Genomic DNA, 23,846 nt, shown 5'->3' on the forward strand with positions numbered 1-23,846 from the left:
ATGAGCAACCAGACATCAGTGATAGAGTTCATTCTTCTTGGACTGACAGCTGACACTGAGCTTCAGGCTGTGCTTTTCCTTTTTCTGCTGCTAACTTACGTCTTAAGCATCATGGGAAACTTGACCATCATCATTCTGACCACACTGGATTATCGCCTCCAGACTCCTATGTATTTCTTCCTCCGGAATTTTTCCATTCTGGAAATATCTTTTACCTCTGTCTTTGTTCCCAAAATGCTAGTCAATATTGGAACTGGAGACAGGACTATCTCCTTTGCTGCTTGTTTCACTCAGTATTTTTTTGCCATCCTTCTGGGAGCAACCGAGTTTTATCTTTTAGCTGCCATGTCCTTTGACCGCTATGTTGCCATTTGCAAACCCCTACACTATACAACTGTAATGAGCAGGAGACTCTGCATTCAACTTGTCTTGTGTTCCTGGTTCTCTGGTTTTTTGGTTGTCATTGGGCCTCATATAATGACTCTCCAGCTGCCTTTCTGTGCATCCAACATCATCAATCATTACTGCTGTGACTCTACTGTACTGTTGCATCTAGCTTGTTCAGACACACATTTCATAGAAGTGATGGAGTTCATCTTGGCTGCAGTCACCCTCATCTTCACCTTGGTGCTAGTGATCCTTTCCTACATGTACATTATCAGGACAATTCTGAGAATCCCCTCTGTTCCACAGAGAAAAAAAGCTTTTTCTACATGTTTCTCTCATATGATTGTGGTCTCACTTTCTTATGGAAGTTGTATCTTTATGTACATAAATCCTTCTGTTAAGGATGCAGAAACTTTTAATAAGGGCGTGGCTGTTTTAAATACATCAGTTGCCCCTCTGTTGAACCCTTTCATCTATACCCTCAGGAATAAGCAAGTGAATATAGCCTTCAAAGATATGGTCAGCAAAGTAACAGCTTTTTCAAGAAAATAAAGCTGAGGCTCATAATAATAATAAATACCAAATAACGAATACATTTTTGTAGATGTATATTATTGTATATTAACAGTGTTTTCTATAATATGCCATCAATAGTCCTACCTGAACACCAAAACAGTAAAGCTATCTATTTAATGAAGCCTATTTTAACATGACTTTATTTCTTAAAAGTTTTAAAGGCCTGTGAGTGTATATATGTGTGTGTATCTTCTAATGCTTTCATGCTATTTTTCCTTATTTGTACCTCACTTTCAAGGAAAGGATTTGGGAGAAAGTTAGAATTGGGAGTATGAATTCTAATTGTTAGTTTTTTACAACTGAACTTTTCTTATCCACTCCCACATGGTGTCCCATCTCTATACTTGGAAATTGAATCATTAAATATACACCCAGAAGGAATCTACTTTAGTTTGTGAATAATAGCTTCAATAATATATCAGTTAATTAACATAAAGTTGGTTATTTTGTAATTATACTATTCAGATTTAAGTTTAGTGTTTCCACAATAATCACTTACTGAAACACTAGGCTACTCAATATTTGGGGTAAGAAAGATAGATGTGAAGAAGAGAAAATCAATATCTACTTATTTTCAAACTGATAGGAAAATAGTAATGATTTATACACACATTAAACACTCAGTGAATCCACAAAAGAGGGAAAGGGATGATTCAAATTTCAGTTACTTAGCAATATATCATTATAGCAAATTCATACAAATTAATGTTGTGCCTAGTCATTGTTCTGGTTCCGTTTCACAACAGTATGAAATAAATTTATATGGACAGCATATATGATGCATATTTTCTGAAATATTTTCTGAAAATCATTTTCTTTCTAAGTTGATGCTAAACTTTAAATTTTATAATCTGATGTCCTCAGGCAGGGTGTCCATCACAAGCCGATATTTTCTAAACATTTCTTATCCATATTAATTTTTTTCAGAAAGCCTGGGCCAGACCCATAGTACGGGTAATTTTAAAATTTAAAGGACCTATGCATGTTTCTTTCAATGTACTGATGAAGAAAACGGGGCCCTAGAGGTATCAACAAAATACTTTTTATTAAAACATATTGTTAAATTTGTACTCTTGAATCTTGACTCATCCATATAATAATGGAGAATCTACTAAGTAGCAGAGATACTAAGAGAGTGCCCTGGGACACCAAGGGGGAGAAAGATGATTGAAAATGTAGCACCTGTTAGTTTCGTCTGAAAAATCACCTAAATTCCTGACATGTAGTTGTTGGCAAGTGAGGAAGTTTGAAACTTAGCTATTCAGATTGACGAGTAACTGACTCGTTAGTTCACTCAAGAATTTGTTGTTTCTACATCATCAGTAGTACATCAATCATAGTCATCCAAAACATTATCTCGTGTTATGGTGGTTGCTCAATTTCAAAAGACAGATCAAACAATGCTATGTGGTGGAACACTTTTTTGACAGAGGTAATTACTTTTAAAATACGTAAAATTCTGTTACCCCCATTTAATTAAAATATAAAAGTAAATCAGCCAACCAAACAACCACAAATCTAGGAACATTATGCTGAAGTTGCTGAACATGTGCAGAAGATAGAAAAACAAACAAACAAACAAACAAACAAACAAAACGGCAGTCAATTAGGAAACAGGGTGGGGGAGTCCTAGGACATCCAGAGGAATAATAAGAGGGAATCATTATTGAGTCTCTTAGTTCACTTAGAATCCGAGTTGAGTTCAGGCTGGGTTGCAGGTTTTGTTGCTATTCTGTTTTGTTTTGGTTTGTTTTGTTTTGTTTCCTTATTTTGTTTAATTTTACAATTTTATGGAGTTATAATTCATGCGCAATAAAGTGGGACCAATAAAGTTTGTAACTTGAGGTTTGACACATGTATACATTTGTGAAACCATTACCTAAATCAAGATAATGAACTTCAAAAGTTTCTTTAGGCACTCTGGCAATAAATGTCTGCAGTCTTTGTAATGTTTCCACTTGGCTAGGCTGAACTATTGCCCTCAGATTTCCCTTTCCTGTTTATTTCCTGTTTTAGTGGACCACCAGAGAGATTATTTGGGATATTTGGAGAACGGAGTGAAGCAGAAGGCATTCTGTGGCTCACAGAGGTTGTTGTTTAACTGCTGGTTTATTTTGTTGTAGGACACAGCTGCCATGCTTGCAATCTTTCCATTGTCACCTGGATTGCTTTTCATCTTCTCCAACACCAGATCTGGGTATCTCTGTTTAGCTCCATGGCAAGGCGCCCAAGCTTTTTGTAGGATACCAGTAAATGTGAGCTGAGAGGCAACAAGAGCTAACACAGGTTTCAGTTCCTTCTCATGTGATTCTGCCCGTGCACAGACTTTACATCCTTCACAAAAATGAACTTAACATTGATTGTGGACCTATGTATACAAGGCAAATCTCTAAAACTCTGAAAAAAATAGCACAGAGAAAACCTAGATGACTCTGAGTTTAGCAATGATTTTTTTTTAATTTTTAATGTTTATATTTGAGAGACAGAAAGAGAGAAAGAGAGAAAGACATTGCATGAGCAGGGGAGGGGAAGAGAGAGACAGAGACAGAATCTGAAGCTGGCTCCAGGCCCTGAGCTGTCAGCACAGAGCTGAATGCAGTGCTCGTACCCACAAACCGTGAGAGCATGACCTGAGCCCAAGTTGGAAGCTCAACCAACTGAGCCCCTCAGATGCCTTGGCAAAGATCTTTTAGATACCACATGGAAGGCACGATCCATGAAAGGGATGATGGATAAGCTGGACTTCATTAAAATTTATCAAAGCTTATCAATAATCAATAAATTTCATAGCCACTATTATTGTGTGGCTTCTCTGTGTAGGGCATGAGTGACGTGATTTTTACTAATGTTTTACCCGTTTAATCACCACAACCTATTAACATAATCAAACAGAAATTAATTTGTTCTTGGAGCGCCTGGGTGGCGCAGTCGGTTAAGCGTCCGACTTCAGCCAGGTCACGATCTCGCAATCCGTGAGTTCGAGCCCCGCGTCAGGCTCTGGGCTGATGGCTCAGAGCCTGGAGCCTGTTTCCGATTCTGTGTCTCCCTCTCTCTCTGCCCCTCCCCCGTTCATGCTCTGTCTCTCTCTGTCCCAAAAATAAATAAACGTTGAAAAAAAAAAAAGAAATTAATTTGTTCTTCTGTTTTTGCATTATGATTAACATATTAGAAATGAGGATATTTTGACCAGAATTCCATAGATAAAATCTCAAAATCTCATTTATGTTTATTATAAAGATGATGTTTTGTATTAGAAGATACATAAAGGAGTTTCTGAAGTCCTTGTAGACAGTGAGCCTGCATGCCCAAAAACCAGTAGCAGTAAGAAACAAAAGGAACATGAAAGTATTGTGCAGCCCACTAGAAAGGTTGGTTCTTTTATTTTTCTTCCAAGTTTTTATTTAAATTCAAGTTAGCTAACATACAGTGTAATATTAGTTTCACATGTAGGATTTACTGATTTATCACATACCACACCCTGTGCTCATACCTCTGCCCACCCCCCCCCCCCCCGCCGCAACCCTCAGTTTGTTGTCTATAGAGTCTGTATTATGGTTTGCCTCTCTTTTTTTTTTCTTCCCTATGCTCATCTGTTTTGTTTCTCAAATTCCACATATGAGTGAAATCATATGGTATTTGTCTTTCTCAGACTGACTTATATTGCTTAGCATAATACACTCTAGCTTCATCCATGTCCTTGCAAATGGCAAGATTCCATTCTTTTTTATTTTAAATGTTTATTTATTTATTTTGAGAGAGAGAGAGAGATAGACAGCAAGCAGGAGAGGGACAGAGAGAGAGGGAGACAAAGAATCCCAAGCAGGCTCTGTACCATCAGCACAGAGCCTGATGTGGGGCTCAAACCCACAAACTATGAGATCTTGACCCAAGCTGAAAGAGTTGGATGCTTAACCAACTGAGCCACCCAGGTGCCCCAGATTTCATTCCTTTTGATGGCTGAGTAATATTCCATCATATATATGTATACCACATCTTCTTTATCCTTTCATCAGTTGATGGACATTTGGACTATTTATAGAATTTGGTTAATGATGATAATTCTGCTATAAACATCAGGTGCATGTACCCTTTTGAATCAGTATTTTTGTATCCTTTGAGTAAATACCTAGTGTGCAATTCCTGAGTCATAAGATAGTTCTATTTTTAAATTTTTGAAGAAATCCTATAATTTTCCAAGTGGTTTAGTTTGTATTCCAATCAACAGTGTAAGAGGGCTCCCCTTTCTCCACATTCTCACCAACATCTGTTGTTTCCTGTGTTGTTAATTTTAGCCATTATGACAGGTACAAGGAGGTAACTCAACGTCATTTTCATTTGTATTCCCTAATGAGTGATGTTTTCATGCATGTTTTGGCCATCTGGATGTCTTTGGAAAAATGTCTATACTTGTCTTCTGTCCATTTCTTAGCTGGACTGTTTGTTTTCTGGGTGTTGAGTTTGATAGGTTCTTTATAGATTTTGGATACTAACCCTTTATCTGATATGACCTTTGTAAATATCATTTCCCATTCCATAGGCTGCCTTTTAGTTTTGTTGACTGCTTCTTTCACTGTGCAGAAGTTTTTATCTTGATGAAGTATGAATAGTTCATGTTTGTATTTGTTTCCTTTGCCTCAGGAGAATGTCTAGTAAGAAGTTGCTGCTGCATCTGAGGCCAAGGGGTTGCTGCCTGTATTCCCCTCGAGGATTTTGATGGTTTCCTGATGCACATTCAGGTCTTTCATCCATTTTGAATGTATTTTTGTGTATGGTGTAAGAAAGTATTCCAATCTCATTCTTCTGAATATTGCTGTCAAGTTTTTCCAACACTATTTGTTGAAGAGACTGTCTTTTTTCCATTGGGTATTCTTTCCTGCTTTGTCAAAGATCAGTTGACCCTATAGTTTTGGGTCCATTTCTGAATTTTCTATTCTGTTCCATTGAACTAGGTACCTCTCTCTCTCTTTTTTTAATTTTTAAAAATATTTATTTATTTTTGAGAAAGAGACAGAACACGAGTGAGGAAGGGGCAGAGAGAGAGGGAGATACAGAACCTGAAGCAGGCTCCAGGCTCTGAGCTCTCAGCACAGAGCCTGATGTGGGGCTTGAACTCATGAGGCATGAGATGATGACCTGAGCTGAAGTCAGATGCTTAACCAACTTAACCACACAGGCATCCCACTATGTATCTGTTTTTGTGCCAGTACCAGGCTGTTTTGATGACTAAAGCTTTGTAATATAGCTTGAAGTCCGGAATTGTGATGCCTTCAGCTTTACTTTTCTTTTTCAAGATTGTTTTGGCTATTTGGGGTCTTCTGTGGTTCCATACAAAGTTTAGGATTGTTTTTTCTAGCTCTGTGGAAAATACTAGTGGTATTTTGGTAGGGATTGCATTGAATGTGTAGATTGCTTTGGGTACTACAGACATTTTAACAATGTTTGTTTTTCCAATTCATGAGCATAGAAAGTTTTTCCATTTCTTTGTGTTGTCTTCAATTTCCTTCATAAGTGTTCTACACTTTTCAGGGTACAGATCTGAAACGTTTTGATTGGATTTATTTCTAGGTATCTTATGGTTTTGGTGCAATTGTAAATGGGATTGATTCTTGATTTCTTTTTCTTCTGCTTCGTTATTGGTGTATAGAAATGCAACAGATTTCTGTAGTTTGATTTAATATCCTGCAACTGCTGAATTCGTGTATTAGTTCTAGAAATTTTAGTGGGTTTTTTTTAATTTTCTACATTGGCTACCTTGTTGTCTGCAAATAGTGAAAGTTTACTTCTTCCTTGCTGTCTTTTATTTCTTTTTGTTGTATGAGTGCTGAGGCTAGGAGTAACAGTAATCTGTTAAATAACAGTGGTGAGAGTAGACATCCTGTCTTGCTCCTGACCATAGAGGAAAAGCTGTGAGTTTTTGCTTATTGAAGATGATATTAGATGTGGGACTTGCATACATGGTCTTTATGATGTTAAGGTATTTTTCATCTATCCCTACTTTGTTTAGGGTTTTTTTAATAAAGAATGGATGCTGTATTTTGTCAAATTCTTTTTCTGCATCTATTGAGAGGATCATGTGGTACTTATCCTTTCTTGTATTAATGTGGTGTATTATGTTGATTGATTTGTGAATATAGAACACCCTTGCAACTCAGGAATAAACCCCACTTGATCATGTGAATGATTACTTTAATGTACTTTTGGATTCAATTTGCTAGTATATTGTTGAGAATGTTGCATTCATGTTCATCAGGGATATTGGCCTGCAGTTCTCTTTTTTAGTGGAGTCTTTGTCTGGTTTTGGAATCAAGGTAATACTAACCTCGTAGTTTGGTAGTTTTCCTTCCATTTCTATTTTGAGAGCATTTGAGAAGAATAGGTATTAACTCTTCTTTAAATGTTCGGTAGAATTCTCCTGGAAAATCATCTGGTCCTAGACTTGTTTGTTGAGAGATTTTTGATTACTGACTTAATTTCTTTACTGGTTATCAGTCTTTTCAAGTTTTCTTTTTCTTCCTGTTTCATTTTTGTTAGTTAATATGTCTCTAGGAATTTATCCATTTCTTGCAGATTGCCCAATTTGATGGCATGTATTTTTTTCATAATATTCTCTTATAACTATTTGTATATCTGTGCTTATCTTATTTCTCCTCTCTCATTTGTGATTTTATTTATTTGGATCTTTTGTACTTTCTTTTTGATAATTCTGGCTAAGAGTTTGTCAATTTTTAAATTTTTTTCAAAGAAGCAGCTCCTGATTTCATTGATCTGTTTACTGCTGTTTTTGTTTCTTTGTTTTCTTCTATATAATTTATTTCTGCTCTAATCACTATTATTTCCCTTCTTCTGTTGGTTTTAGGTTTCATTTGTGGTCTTTTTTCTAGTTCCTTTGTGTGTAAGATTAGGTTGCTCATTTGAGATTTTTCTTGCTTCTTAAGTAGGCTTGTATTGCTATGTACCTCACTTGTATGAGCACTTTTGCATATCCCAAAGGTTTTGGACCATCATGTTTTCATTTTTACTTGTTTGCATGTATGTTCTTATTTCTTCTTTAATTTCCTGGTTGACCCACTCATTCCTTAGTGGGATGTTCTTTAATCTCCATGTATTTGTGGTATTTCTAAATATTTTCTTGTATTGACTTCATGTTTCATAATGTTGTGGTTGGAATATACATATTTTGTACTTATTGAGGACTAATTTGTGACTTGGTAAATGATCTGTTCTGGAGAATGTCCCATGTGTACTCAAAAAGAATGTGTATTCTGCTATTTAGGATAAAATGTTCTGAAAACATCTGTTAAGAATATCTGGTCCAGTGTGTTATTCAAAACCATTGTTTTCTTGTTGATTTTCTGCTCAGATGATCTGGCCTTTGAGGTAAGGGGTGTTGAAGTCCCCAACTACTATTGTATTATATTGTATTGTATTGTATTGTATTGTATTGTATTGTATTGTATTATTATGCTTTATGTTTGTTGTGAAATGTTTTATATATTTGTGTTCATCCAAGTTGGGGGAATAAATATTTACAATTGTTAGACCTCGTTAGATAGATCCCTTTATTTTGATACAGTGTCCTTCTTCATCTCTTGTTACAGTTTTTGGTTTAAAATGTAGTTTCTCTGATACAAGTATGGCTACTCAGGCTTTTATTTTGTATACATTTTCATGGTAAATGTTCTTCCATTCCCTCACTTTCTTTTTTTCTCCAATATATGAAGTTTATTGTCAAATTGGTTTCCATACAACACCCAGTGCTCATCCCAAAATGTGCCCTCCTCAGTACCCATCGCCCACTCTCCCCTCCCTCCCACCCCCCATCAACTCTCAGTTTGTTCTCAGTTTTTAAGAGTCTCTTATGCTTTGGCTCTCTTCCACTCTAACATCCTTTTTTTTTTTTCCTTCCCCTCCCCCATGGGTTTCTGTTAAGTTTCTCAGGATCCACATAAGAGTGAAACCATACGGTATCTGTCTTTCTCTGTATGGCTCATTTCACTTAGCATCACACTCTCCAGTTCCATCCATGTTGCTACAAAGGGCCATATTTCATTCTTTCTCATTGCCACGTAGTACTCCATTGTGTATATAAACCACAATTTCTTTATCCATTCATCAGTTGATGGACATTTAGGCTCTTTCCATAATTTGGCTATTGTTGAGAGTGCTGCTATAAACATTGGGGTACAAGTGCCCCTATGCATCAGCCCTCCTGTATCCCTTGGGTAAATTCCTAGCAGTGCTATTGCTGGGTCATAGGGTAGATCTATTTTTAATTTTTTGAGGAACCTCCACTCTGTTTTCCAGAGTGGCTGCACCAATTTGCATTCCCACCAACAGTGCAAGAGGGTTCCCTTTTCCCCACATCCTCTTCACCATCTATAGTCTCCTGATTTGTTCATTTTGGCCACTCTGACTGGCGTGAGGTGATATCTGAGTGTGGTTTTGATTTGCATTTCCCTGATGAGGAGCTGCGTTGAGCATCTTTTCATGTGCCTGTTGGCCATCCGGATGTCTTCTTTAGAGAAGTGTCTATTCATGTTTTCTGCCCATTTCTTCACTGGATTATATGTTTTTCAGGTGTGGAGTTTGGTGAGCTCTTTATAGATTTTTGGATACTAGCCTTTTGTCCGATATGTCATTTGCAAATATCTTTTCCCATTCCGTTGGTTGCCTTTTAGTTTTGTTGGTTGTTTCCTTTGCTGTGCAGAAGCTTTTTATCTTCATAAGGTCCCAGTAGTTCATTTTTGCTTTTAATTCCCTTGCCTTTGGGGATGTGTCAAGTAAGAAATTGCTACAGCTGAGGTCAGAGAGGTCTTTTCCTGCTTTCTCCTCTGCAGGTGTCTTTAGGTCTAAAATGAGTCTCTTGTAGGCAGCATATAGATAGGTCTTGTTACTTTATCCATTCTGACATCCTATGTCTTTTGATTGGACATTGAGTCCATATACACTCAGAGTAATAATTGGTAGATATGAATTTAGTGCCATTTTATTGCTAGTTTTGTCGTTGTTTCTGGATATTTCCTCTGTTCCTTTCCAGTGTTTTTTCTACTCAAAAAGTCCCCTTTAATATTTCTTGCAAGGCCAGTTTAGTGATCATGAACTACTTTAGTTTTTGTTTGTCTGGGAAACTCTTTATCTCTCCTATTCTGAATAATAGCCTTGCTCAATAGAGTATTCTTGGAGCAGTTTTTCCCATTCAGCACATTGTATATATCATTCCACTCTCTTCTGCCTACCAAATTTCTGTGGAGACATCTGCTGCCAACCTTATTTGTCTTCCCTTGTAAGTTAGGAATCTGTGTCTAGCTACTTTCAGGATTTTTCTTTATCTCTATATTTTGCAAATTTAACTACAATATTTCTTAGTGTTGACCTGCTTTTACTGATTTTGTTGTGACCTGGTAAATGATCTGTTCTGGAAAGTGTCCCATGTGTACTCAAAAAAGAATGTGTACTCAAAAAAGGCTACAGTCCTCCTCCTCCTTCTTCTTCCTTCTTCTTTCTTCTTCTTCCTTCTTCTTCCTTCTTCTTCTTCTTCCTTCTTCTTCCTTCTTCTTCTTTCTTCTTCGTCCTTCTTCTTCTTCTTTCTTCTTCCTTCTTCCTTCCTTCTTTCTTCTTCTTCTTCTTCTTCTTCTTCTTCTTCTTCTTCTTCTTCTGAGACTCTGAGCTGTCAGCACAGAGCCCAACTGGGGGCTCAAACTCCTGGACCACGAGATCATGGCCTGAGCCGAAGTCGGCCGCCCAACTGACAGAGCCACCCAGGCGCCCCATAATTGTTGCTTTTAAATTGTATATCAGGCATATTACTTATAATTGTTTCAATTAGAAACCTGGCCATGACCTTTTCTTCTTCCTTCTTTTGGCATGAATTACTCTGTCTTGGCAATTTGTCTAGGTTTCTGTCTTCTGTTTGTTTATTTGAGTTTATTTAATTATTCTATATACTAAATGTTTTCTCTACCAAGTGTACCACTTGGCCCTTAGGGCCTTTGTCCTCAGGTAGAAAGCAACAGAAAAGTAACAGTAAGAAAAATTTACTCCCCATATTTTTTGTCTATTAAGTTTTTATTAGTGTTTATGCAAATACCATTGGCCAAATATTTCTAGAAATTTGTTCCAGAAAGGGACAATTGTTTTAAGGTGTTAATTTTAGAGCAGTTTTAGGTGTACAACATAATTGAAAGAAAGGTACAGAGATTTCCCATATACCAGTGGGCTTCAAATATGCATAGTCTCCCCCATTTACAATATCCCCCAGGACAGTGGTAGGTTTGTTACAATTGATGAACCTACATTGACACATCATAGTTACCCAAAGTCTACACAGTTTGCCTTATGGTTCATTCTTGGTGTAGTACATCCTATATGTTTGGACAAGTGTATAATGTTTGACAGATAGATAGGTATATAGATAGGTAAATGATATAAATGGATGATATGTAAATACAGATAATGTATTTAGATGTATAGATAAAATCCTCTGTGCCCTGCCTATTCATCACTCCTCACCCATCATCCATGAAAACCACTGATTTGCCGTCATCATAGTTTTTCCTTTCCCAGAATGTCATTTAGTTGGAAACATAACATATGTAGCCTTTTCAAATTGGGTTTTTTCACTTAGTGACATGCATTTAGGTTCCTCCATGTCTTCTCATGGCTTCAAAGCTCATTTCTTTTTAGCACTGACTAAATTTCTATTTCCTAGATGCATCAGAGTTTATCCATTTACCAAATAAAGGGTATCTTAGCTGCTTCCAAGTTTGGGCAGGTAAAATAAAGCTGCTATAAAGATCTGTGTACAGGTTTTTTCATGGACATGTTTCCATCTCCTTTGGGTAAATAACGAGACGGGTGATTGCTACGGTAAGAGTGTGTTTAATATGGTAGAAAAACACCAAACTTTCTCCTAAAGATGCTGTACCCTTTTGCATTCTACCAACAATAAATGAGAGTTCTTGTCACTCTACATCAACATCAGTCTTTGTTGATTTCAGTCTTCCAGAGATGGCCATTTTAATACGTGTGCAGTGGTTTCTCCTCGTTGTTGTGATATACATTTTCCTAATGATATGTGATATGGATCACTTTTTGTGTGCTTATTTGCCATCTGTATATCATCTTTGTTGAGACATCTGTCAAGATCTTTGGCCCATTTTTTTTTTAATTTTTTTTTCAACGTTTATTTATTTTTGGGACAGGGAGAGACAGAGCATGAACGGGGAGGGACAGAGAGAGAGGGAGACACAGAATCGGAAACAGGCTCCAGGCTCTGAGCCATCAGCCCAGAGCCTGACGCGGGGCTCGAACTCACGGACCGCGAGATCGTGACCTGGCTGAAGTCAGACGCTTAACCGACTGCACCACCCAGGCGCCCCTTGGCCCATTTTTTAATTTTGTTCATTTTCATACTGTTGAATTTGAAGAGTTTTTGTACATTTGAGTTAATTTATTTTAGAGGTGTTTTCACAAAATTGACTGCCAGTATGTGGCTTCTCTTCTCATTTTCTTGACATTGTCTTTTTCAGAGCAAGAGTTTTTAATTTTAATGAAGTCCAACTTATCCATCATCCCTTTCATGGATCGTGCCTTCCATGTGGTATCTAAAAGATCTTTGCCAAGGCATCTGAGGGGCTCAGTTGGTTGAGCTTCCAACTTGGGCTCAGGTCATGCTCTCACGGTTTGTGGGTACGAGCACTGCATTCAGCTCTGTGCTGACAGCTCAGGGCCTGGAGCCAGCTTCAGATTCTGTCTCTGTCTCTCTCTTCCCCTCCCCTGCTCATGCAATGTCTTTCTCTCTTTCTCTCTTTCTGTCTCTCAAATATAAACATTAAAAATTAAAAAAAAATCATTGCTAAACTCAGAGTCATCTAGGTTTTCTCTGTGCTATTTTTTTCAGAGTTTTAGAGATTTGCCTTGTATACATAGGTCCACAATCAATGTTAAGTTCATTTTTGTGAAGGATGTAAAGTCTGTGCACGGGCAGAATCACATGAGAAGGAACTGAAACCTGTGTTAGCTCTTGTTGCCTCTCAGCTCACATTTACTGGTATCCTACAAAAAGCTTGGGCGCCTTGCCATGGAGCTAAACAGAGATACCCAGATCTGGTGTTGGAGAAGATGAAAAGCAATCCAGGTGACAATGGAAAGATTGCAAGCATGGCAGCTGTGTCCTACAACAAAATAAACCAGCAGTTAAACAACAACCTCTGTGAGCCACAGAATGCCTTCTGCTTCACTCCGTTCTCCAAATATCCCAAATAATCTCTCTGGTGGTCCACTAAAACAGGAAATAAACAGGAAAGGGAAATCTGAGGGCAATAGTTCAGCCTAGCCAAGTGGAAACATTACAAAGACTGCAGACATTTATTGCCAGAGTGCCTAAAGAAACTTTTGAAGTTCATTATCTTGATTTAGGTAATGGTTTCACAAATGTATACATGTGTCAAACCTCAAGTTACAAACTTTATTGGTCCCACTTTATTGCGCATGAATTATAACTCCATAAAATTGTAAAATTAAACAAAATAAGGAAACAAAACAAAACAAACCAAAACAAAACAGAATAGCAACAAAACCTGCAACCCAGCCTGAACTCAACTCGGATTCTAAGTGAACTAAGAGACTCAATAATGATTCCCTCTTATTATTCCTCTGGATGTCCTAGGACTCCCCCACCCTGTTTCCTAATTGACTGCCGTTTTGTTTGTTTGTTTGTTTGTTTGTTTGTTTTTCTATCTTCTGCACATGTTCAGCAACTTCAGCATAATGTTCCTAGATTTGTGGTTGTTTGGTTGGCTGATTTACTTTTATATTTTAATTAAATGGGGGTAACAGAATTTTACGTATTTTAAAAGTAATTACCTCTGTCAAAAAAGTGTTCCACCACATAGCATTGTTTGATCTGTCTTTTGAAATTGAGCAACCACCATAACACGAGATAATGTTTTGGATGACTATGATTGATGTACTACTGATGATGTAGAAACAACAAATTCTTGAGTGAACTAACGAGTCAGTTACTCGTCAATCTGAATAGCTAAGTTTCAAACTTCCTCACTTGCCAACAACTACATGTCAGGAATTTAGGTGATTTTTCAGACGAAACTAACAGGTGCTACATTTTCAATCATCTTTCTCCCCCTTGGTGTCCCAGGGCACTCTCTTAGTATCTCTGCTACTTAGTAGATTCTCCATTATTATATGGATGAGTCAAGATTCAAGAGTACAAATTTAACAATATGTTTTAATAAAAAGTATTTTGTTGATACCTCTAGGGCCCCGTTTTCTTCATCAGTACATTGAAAGAAACATGCATAGGTCCTTTAAATTTTAAAATTACCCGTACTATGGGTCTGGCCCAGGCTTTCTGAAAAAAATTAATATGGATAAGAAATGTTTAGAAAATATCGGCTTGTGATGGACACCCTGCCTGAGGACATCAGATTATAAAATTTAAAGTTTAGCATCAACTTAGAAAGAAAATGATTTCAGCTTATGAAATTGTTAACATCATATATGCTGTCCATATAAATTTATTTCATATTGTTGTGAAACGGAACCAGAACAATGACTAGGCACAACATTAATTTGTATGAATTTGCTATAATGATATATTGCTAAGTAACTGAAATTTGAATCATCCCTTTCCCTCTTTTGTGGATTCACTGAGTGTTTAATGTGTGTATAAATCATTACTATTTTCCTATCAGTTTGAAAATAAGTAGATAATGATTTTCTCTTCTTCACATCTATCTTTCTTACCCCAAACATTGAGTAGTCTAGTGTTTCAGTAAGTGATTATTGTGGAAACACTAAACTTAAATCTGAATAGTATAATTACAAAATAACCAACTTTATGTTAATTAACTGATATATTATTGAAGCTATTATTCACAAACTAAAGTAGATTCCTTCTGGGTGTATATTTAATGATTCAATTTCCAAGTATAGAGATGGGACACCATGTGGGAGTGGATAAGAAAAGTTCAGTTGTAAAAAACTAACAATTAGATTTCATACTCCCAATTCTAACTTTCTCCCAAATTCTTTCCTTAAAAGTGAGGTACAAATAAGGAAAAATAGCATGAAAGCATTAGAAGATACACACATACATACACTCACAGGCCTTTAAAACTTTTAAGAAATAAAGTCATGTTAAAATAGGCTTCATTAAATAGATAGCTTTACTGTTTTGGTGTTCAGGTAGGACTATTGATGGCATATTATAGAAAACACTGTTAATATACAATAATATACATCTACAAAAATGTATTCGTTATTTGGTATTTATTATTATTATGAGCCTCAGCTTTATTTTCTTGAAAAAGCTGTTACTTTGCTGACCATATCTTTGAAGGCTATATTCACTTGCTTATTCCTGAGGGTATAGATGAAAGGGTTCAACAGAGGGGCAACTGATGTATTTAAAACAGCCACGCCCTTATTAAAAGTTTCTGCATCCTTAACAGAAGGATTTATGTACATAAAGATACAACTTCCATAAGAAAGTGAGACCACAATCATATGAGAGAAACATGTAGAAAAAGCTTTTTTTCTCTGTGGAACAGAGGGGATTCTCAGAATTGTCCTGATAATGTACGTGTAGGAAAGGATCACTAGCACCAAGGTGAAGATGAGGGTGACTGCAGCCAAATTGAACTCCATCACTTCTATGAAATGTGTGTCTGAACAAGCTAGATGCAATAGTACAGTATAGTCACAGCAGTAATGATTGATGATGTTGGATGCACAGAAAGGCAGCTGGAGAGTCATTATATGAGGCCCAATGACAACCAAAAAACCAGAGAACCAGGAACACAAGACAAGTTGAATGCAGAGTCTCCTGCTCATTACAGTTGTATAATGTAGGGGTTTGCAAATGGCAACATAGCGGTCAAAGGACATGGCAGCTAAAAGATAAAACTCGGTTGCTCCCAGAAGGATGGCAAAAAAATACTGAGTGAAACAAGCAGCAAAGGAGATAGTCCTGTCTCCAGTTCCAATATTGACTAGCATTTTGGGAACAAAGACAGAGGTAAAAGATATTTCCAGAATGGAAAAATTCCGGAGGAAGAAATACATAGGAGTCTGGAGGCGATAATCCAGCGTGGTCAGAATGATGATGGTCAAGTTTCCCATGATGCTTAAGACGTAAGTTAGCAGCAGAAAAAGGAAAAGCACAGCCTGAAGCTCAGTGTCAGCTGTCAGTCCAAGAAGAATGAACTCTATCACTGATGTCTGGTTGCCCATCACTAACTTCACGCAAATTAAGAGAGAAAACTATAATAATGACAAAGGTTGGAATAAAATGAAAGGTTCCAGATTTTTATTGAAACATAAAATCCAGGTAAAAAAAATGGAGGGAAACCTTAAAACTCTGAATCCTTCTCTAGCCCTCGTTTTAAAACTGACATATCTTTTAAGGAAATGTTAACACGTTTTCTTATTTTACTTCACAATTAACAAAGTTCCTCCTTCTTAGGCTCATACTCAATTAGTTCTCCTAAATTGTATTCATATTCATTTCTCATCACTTTTCAATTCATTTTCATTTATTTTTGTCTTCTGAATCTATTTTGATTTTCCTCTGTAAGTTATTAGATGCTGTCTGTCACATATATATAGACAAATCTAAAACAAAATTAGAGTAGGGTTATTTGAATTAAATAAATTTCTTAAATTAGCCTTTTAACTCTCAGCTTATTAGCCAACAAAGCAAATACAAATGAAGGTATGAACTATAGGAATAAAATTGAACTTGGCTGTTTTCTTCATTTTGCCGTTCTGTATTTTTTCTTATTTATTTCTGTTTTCTCATTTTGAATAATAATTCTCTGTATCTGCTGAAGCTCTAAGCCTGGATTGACTCTTCTCTTAATTCTTAATAAAGTGTTTGCAATTCATATAACTTATAGTTCCTGGGTCATGGCAAAGATCTAATACAATGCTGTCACATAGGGGCGCCTGGGTGGCTCAGTGGGTTAAGCATCTGACTTTGGCTCGGGTCATGATCTCACAGTTCATGGGTTTGAGCCCTGCATGAGGCTCTGTGCTGACAGCTTGGAGCTTTGAGCCTGCTTAGGATTCTGTGTCTCCCTCTCTCTCTGCCCCTCCCCCGCTCGCACTCTGTCTCTCTCTGTCTTGAAATTAAATAAATGTTAAATAAAGGTGTTTAATGCTATCACAATTTAATATAGATATATGGACTAGTCAGTACTTGGGGAAGCATGAAATTAAAATAATCTCACTAATTGTGAGAATTGTGTGAGTTTTCAGCGTATTACAGTTCCTTAATTATCCGTTCAAATTCAACTCTTCATACAACTTTAACAATTGCAATCAAAAATAACTCTTTCTTCCCCTTCTGTATTAAAATTTACCAAAATAACACTTGGTCATAAAGCTCAATTCTTTTCCAGTTATATCAAGTACATACACTTTGTCTGTACGACTTTAACACAAATCTATTGCTCAAAGAATAGGCTCTTATTTCTCCCATATCTTTTATACAGAGATGAGAAAATTGTACAGATTTGGTAAAAACTTTAACGTAAATTTTTTTGAAGTAATAAGAGAATCTAAGGTTTATTAGCTCCTTTTCTATAAAATTACTTACATTCATGATTTTTAATTTTTTTTTAATTTAAATTTGATTTAGTTAGCATATAGTGCAATATATTGGTTTCAGGAGGAGAATTCAGTGATTCATCAATTTTTTGACCTCTTTAGATTCATAGCCCTGTTTTCTTAAATGCTATAGTTACTATACATATAAAAATTCCACCGAAGCTTATGCATATAGCTCCTCAGAATTATCTTTTAGTATTTTTCATCATCAGACACAAAGAAATATTACTAAGAATTCTTTTCTCTACTCCAAAAATTATGAAATTATTTTCATTTTAACAACTGTTTTACATAGGTTGATAATTTTTATATTACACCATGTAATGAGTTAGTAATAGTCACACATTATATATTTCTATCAAGGTAAAAATTCCAGAAGTATTTAATACGGACAAAAGAAGAGTTTTGCCAACTTGGGAAGGCTGATTGTCTAGAATCATATGGGAAAATTTTAGTGTTCCTAACACAACTTTAATCAGTTTGCACTTTTGTAGATAATTGTCTTTTGTGTTAAATACTTCCATATTAACAAATTTAAAAGTTATAATATGCTACACACTTATAGGTGTTATTGAAAATTCAGTTATGTTATTGATAATTAGATTAATACACCAATAATATAAATTTCAGTGTTAGTTGAAATAATGGCTTTTTATGACATCATGAATTATGTTGATTACTTTATAATGGGTACAAATAAGTGAATATAGGTAATTAAAAATGTGCACAAATAATGAGTTTTGCAAAAATATTTTATATGCAGAGAATATCAGGGCACACCTATTCTACCATGGCAACATAGCTCATTAGACTGTAATATTGCCAAACTAGTTGAAATAAATCTTGGGGATTTGAACCATTGGTAATGATTTTCTGTGTCTACATGAAAATAGCTAATGTGTCAGAAAATTTGGAGACATGGATGTTAAGCTTCCCGTTCTAGATCCTAACTATTAATTAAGACTTATTATCTAACAGTATTCAAGCAATTGTATTTGCTAAGGAACATTAATAATCTGAAATTTCCATTGTGTAAGTAATCAGTTTTTTGACAAAGTGAAAACTTTGTCCATTATTCCCACATAATAGAAACACTTCATTGGATTAATGAGTGAGTGTTCAAAAATGAGTGTGAAACCATTTAATTATTAGGAAGTGGCCTCATCATCTATCAAATAAAAGATGAACACAATGAGAATTTGTATATTAAAAGAAAAATTTATATCAAACATTTCTGTCAGCAAAAAGATGATACTCCTTTATAATAAAGTTCATGCTATTTACAGAAAAATTGTATATATACCATATGTGGTATATACATAGTCATATGTATATATGATCAAATAATAAATACTTGACCCAAACAAGATTTATCTGGCAAAAAATACATATATTTACTCAAAGACTTACTGCTGGTACAGTGATTTTTTTTAAGAGGTTTATTTGTAGTTGAAAAGATGTGGAAGAGCTTTCCCTAAAATTTTGAGATAAATTTAGTTATGAATGTCTTCTCCAAAGTAAAATCATTTCTACAATTAATTGTATGTAAGTGTCGTGTTTAGCCTCTGTCTCCTTCTGTGGTGGACCTGTTTGCTAGTTTATGAAGCATTTAGGAGGAAAGTTCAGAAACTTGAGTCCATGGGAAGTAGGAGAGGGCTTAGTGGAAAAACAGAAGAAAGTGTGATTTGATTTCCTTTAAGCTCTAATTCTGTGAGTATGGTGTAACATTTTCTGCTGAATGTATGTGTATATGCTAAACTGTCATATTTAAATTTTTTTAATGTTTATTTATTTCTGAGAGAGAGACAGAGCATTAGAAGGGGGAGGGGCAGAGAGAGAGGGAGACACAGAATCCGAAGCAGGCTCCAGGCTCTGAGCTGTCAGCACAGAGCCCGACGCAGGGCTGGAACTCACAAACTGTGAGATCATGACCTGAGCCAAAGTCGGTCGCCCAACCGACTGAGCCACCCAGGCACCCCCAAAACTGTCATATTTTAATTTTTTAGCTGTATCTGTTTAAATCAATCAAAATATTGCTTAAAAAGAATGTATATGCAGTTGTATCAACAAGCAAAATGAAAGGTAGACAGCAAATCAATAGACTGTACGTGTCTAGTTAAATGCAGCCATCACCAACCCTCTCCTACCTCAAACAGGTGAATCACTTCTGCCTTACTTTCAAATCAGCTCCTTCCATGGCTAAATCAGAGAATATAAAGGCTTAGGACCCACTGGGAAATGGTCCCTGGGTCACCAGAATTTGATTGCTTCAGAATGCTGAGGAATGCCTGGCTTTTTGTCCCAACAAAGATCTGTCAAATTAGCAGGTAAAAAGAAGAAACAAAGTATGTAAGCAGATTGAAATCCCCTGCCAAGTCTTCCTTGCCATTCCCTTGCTCTTAGAATTTATCTCCCTCTTTTTCTTACTCGTTTTGGTCTGTGTGAATGGATATCTTGCTATTCCTTTGTCATCCAGGCCCGTGGTCAACTCAAAGCCTTTGCAATGGCTGTTGCATCTTTCTGTGATGTTCTTTCTCCAGACATTACCTGACTAGCACCCTCATGTCCCTGAGATCTCAGAATTGGGGCATGCCTCAGGGGAAGCTTCCCTGACTATACTATCCAAGATGCCCACTACTCAATCACTGTCTAACACCTTAACTGGCTTGATATCTTATGCCCGGTAGATTTTTTGTTGTTCCTCACACCACTCTTAAACTCTATTATTTATTTCCTATGTGTTTATTGTCTTCTATCCTCACTAAACAGTAAGCTCAAGTAACTGAAGGACTTTATTTAGTGCTGAATCTCTGGGACTTATGAAAATGACTAGCACGTATTTGGAATCTTAGAGATATGTATTAATTAAATCTTGTTTTTCACCAGAACCTTTTTTTTTTTTCCTAAGAAATTTTACTTTATTTTATTTTATTTTATTTTATTTTATTTTATTTTATTTTATTTTAATATATGAAATTTATTGTCAAATTGGTTTCCATACAAACACCCAGTGCTCGGGGCGCCTGGGTGGCGCAGTCGGTTAAGCGTCCGACTTCAGCCAGGTCACGATCTCGCGGTCTGTGAGTTCGAGCCCCGCGTCGGGCTCTGGGCTGATGGCTCAGAGCCTGGAGCCTGTTTCCGATTCTGTGTCTCCCTCTCTCTCTCCCCCTCCCCCGTTCATGCTCTGTCTCTCTCTGTTCCAAAAATAAATAAACGTTGAAAACAAACAAACAAACAAACAAACAAAAAACACCCAGTGCTCATCCCAAAAGGTACCCTCCTCAATACCCATCACCCACCCACCCCTCCCTCCCACCCCCCATCAACCCTCAGTTTGTTCTCAGTTTTTAACAGTCTCTTATGCTTTGGCTGTCTCCGGAATCTTATGTAATAGCAATTTTCCATAGTCTTGAGCTATCCCAGCATATCATTTGCCTTCATCTATTATAAGGGATCAAATGTCTTTGAAACAACAATTCCTTTTCTCCAAAGATACTTCATACAGAAAAAGATATGATTGACACATCAAAAGTTTTAACAGACTTCATATAAATATTTGATTTATATTAAATATTTCAAATAAACTGATCTGAAAGGCCCTCCTAAGTGTTAAGAAAATAGATTTCACTATAACATATCCCACTCAAGGGATAACATTAAAGGAAGTTTGTAGTTCTTCCTGAAAGCTAATCATGATTAATATTTCTGATTAAATGATGAGGATACACATGCAAATATCACAGACCAAATAGTTAACAATTTTTCAGGCAAAGAAAGCACACAAAAAAATGGAATGTTAAGATTGCACAATTAACATTTTTTAATGTTTTTATTTATTCTTTTTTTTTTTTCTGAGAGAGATAGATAGAGTGTGAGTGGGGGAGGGGCAGAGAGAGAGAGGTAGACACAGAATCCAAAGCAGGCTCCAGGCTTGGAGGTGTCCCCACAGAGCCCAATATGGGGCTCAAACTCATGACTGCCAGATCATTACCTGAGCTGAAGTCTGATGCTTAACCCAGTGAGCTATCCAGGGACCCCAAGATTGCACAATTAAATAAAATATCACCTTTATAATTATTTTCCTAACTTGATCTTATGTTTTAAAGTTATATAGGGGTGCCTGTGTGGCTCAGTCAGCTAAGGCTCTGACTCTTGATTTCTGCTGAGGTCATGATCTCACAGTTTGTGAGATCCAGCCCCCCGTGGGGGGTTGTGCTGACAGTGTGGGGCCTGCTTGGGATTCTCTCCCTCTCTCTCTCTCTCTCTCTCTCTCTCTCTCGGTCTCTGCCCCTCCTTTGCTCATGCTCTCTCTCTCTCGCTCTCAAAATAAATAAAAAAAATTTTTTTTAAATCTTTAAAAAAATGAAAAATTGTATAGAATTCCAGTCAAAAATTATGCAGACGGTTCTTCTAATCTCCAATTCACATGTGCAAACTTTCAGTTTCAAAGTCAATTTATTGATGAGAAAAATGTCCACCAAACTTATGTTAAAAAAAATCAGATGGGCGCCTGGATGGTTAGTCAGTTAAGTGTCTGACTTCAGTTCAGGTCATGATCTCGCAGGTCGTGAGTTGGAGCCCAGTGTAGGGCTCTGTTCTGACAGCTTGGAGCCTGGAGCCTGCTTTGGATTCTGTGTCTTCCTCTCTATCTGCTCCTCTCCCACCCCTCTCTCTCTCATTCTCTCTCAAAAAGAAATAAACATTAAACATTTTTTTACATAATTAAAAAATCAGATGTATAAAATAAGCACTGTATAAAATAAATGTACAAAATAAAAATTTTATAATATACATTCAGTTTACATACACACACATATATGTGTGTGTGTGTGTGTGTGTGTGTGTATAAAGATAACAGAAAACTAAAGATATGTAGATAGGTAGATTGATAGAACATGTATATATGCTAAATATACCCATGCCTCAAAATGATTTTAATCAATAAAAGCCTTTTATGTGCAAAATGGAAATAAGAAAAAAAATTGTAGGGGTGGCTGCGTGGTTCAGTGGCTTAAGCATCCGACTTTTGATTTTGGCTCAGGTCATGATCTCACAGTTTGTGAGTTTGAGCTCTTCATCGGGCGCTGCGCTGACAGTGAGGAACCTGATTAGGATTCTCTCTCTCTCCATCTCTGTCCCTTTCTCTCTCTCTCTCTCTCTCGCTCTCTCTCTCTCTCTCTCCCTCTCAAAAAATGAATAAAAAAATATTGTATGCAATGTGAACTTCTTCCAGATAGCCACTAATTGCTTGCTTGACACCACACTGTCACACACATAGTAATGTTAATGAGTCCAATATTTTCTCAGGAAAGCAGGCCAATTTCACTCTGAAACCTCTCTTTGACTCATATACGCATAAATACAAAGCTTTCATCCTTTGATATATTATCTCTTCGTGCAACTTCTTTAGCACTTAATCTAGCCTTGTGAAGTAACTACTGAATCCCTCCAATGCTTTAATGATAACTCATCTTTTTATATTCTCTTTGCCCTTTCTTTTAATGTAAGCCATATGGGTGCTGCCAACCATTTCTCAAATATGTCTTTCATTGAAATACTTTGCTGTATAAAACTCTGCTTCAACGCTCATATTCCTTGTAATGCCTTATATGAGAAATAGGTACTAACTTCTCTATATGCTTAAGCAAGTTTTTGGCAACAACCATTTTATGATATATTGGGCTCTGTGTGTGTGCGTGTGTGTGTGTGTGTGTGCGTGCACACGCACACGCCAGTATCTATATAGATATATAGATATGTATTCCCTGCAGGAAGGAAATAGCATGATACCTTTGCTGAGTAAATATTTGTTGAGGATTTATTTAAGCCAAATTAAGTGTCTAAATTACATACTCCATTTTATTGAGACATAATTGATTTGTAATAAATTTCACATGTTTAAAGTATACAGTTTGATAAATTTTGAGATCTGTCATAAACCTATGAAGACTTCACCACAGTCAATATAACCCTAAAATTGTCTCATACTCCTTTTAATCCTTGCCTTGCAACCCACCCTACATTCTCACACAGAAGATCAGTTCGCTGGGAAAGAATTTATCAGTTTTGCAACTGTGTGAGTGTTATTCCAAAGAAGAAGAAAGAAAGAAAGAAGAAGTTACCAACTGCCAACTCTAAATTCTCCAATTAAGCATTATAAGCATAAAGGTATTCAGATATTCTCTTTCCTTTGCATGTTTTCCACAAATACCCAACATCGTGGCATTACCATTTTTTCTGTAGATGTTAAATAT

At 36.4% G+C, this 23,846-nt stretch overlaps 2 protein-coding genes across 2 annotated transcripts; one reads left to right on the forward strand and one right to left on the reverse strand.

The window, feature by feature from the left end:
• LOC123591464 (olfactory receptor 6C4-like) lies at positions 1 to 939 on the forward strand. Its single transcript, XM_045465799.1, has one exon. The coding sequence runs from the start codon at positions 1 to 3 to the stop codon at positions 937 to 939; it is 939 nt and encodes a 312-aa protein (XP_045321755.1).
• A 14,337-nt stretch (positions 940 to 15,276) lies between these two features.
• Positions 15,277 to 16,215, reverse strand: LOC123591543 (olfactory receptor 6C4-like). Its single transcript, XM_045465978.1, has one exon. It carries the CDS (start codon positions 16,213 to 16,215, stop codon positions 15,277 to 15,279), a length of 939 nt encoding a protein of 312 aa, XP_045321934.1.
• Positions 16,216 to 23,846: the final 7,631 nt, after the last annotated feature.

This window comes from Leopardus geoffroyi, chromosome B4, assembly GCF_018350155.1.
Source record: "Leopardus geoffroyi isolate Oge1 chromosome B4, O.geoffroyi_Oge1_pat1.0, whole genome shotgun sequence".
Lineage (NCBI taxonomy): Eukaryota > Metazoa > Chordata > Mammalia > Carnivora > Felidae > Leopardus > Leopardus geoffroyi.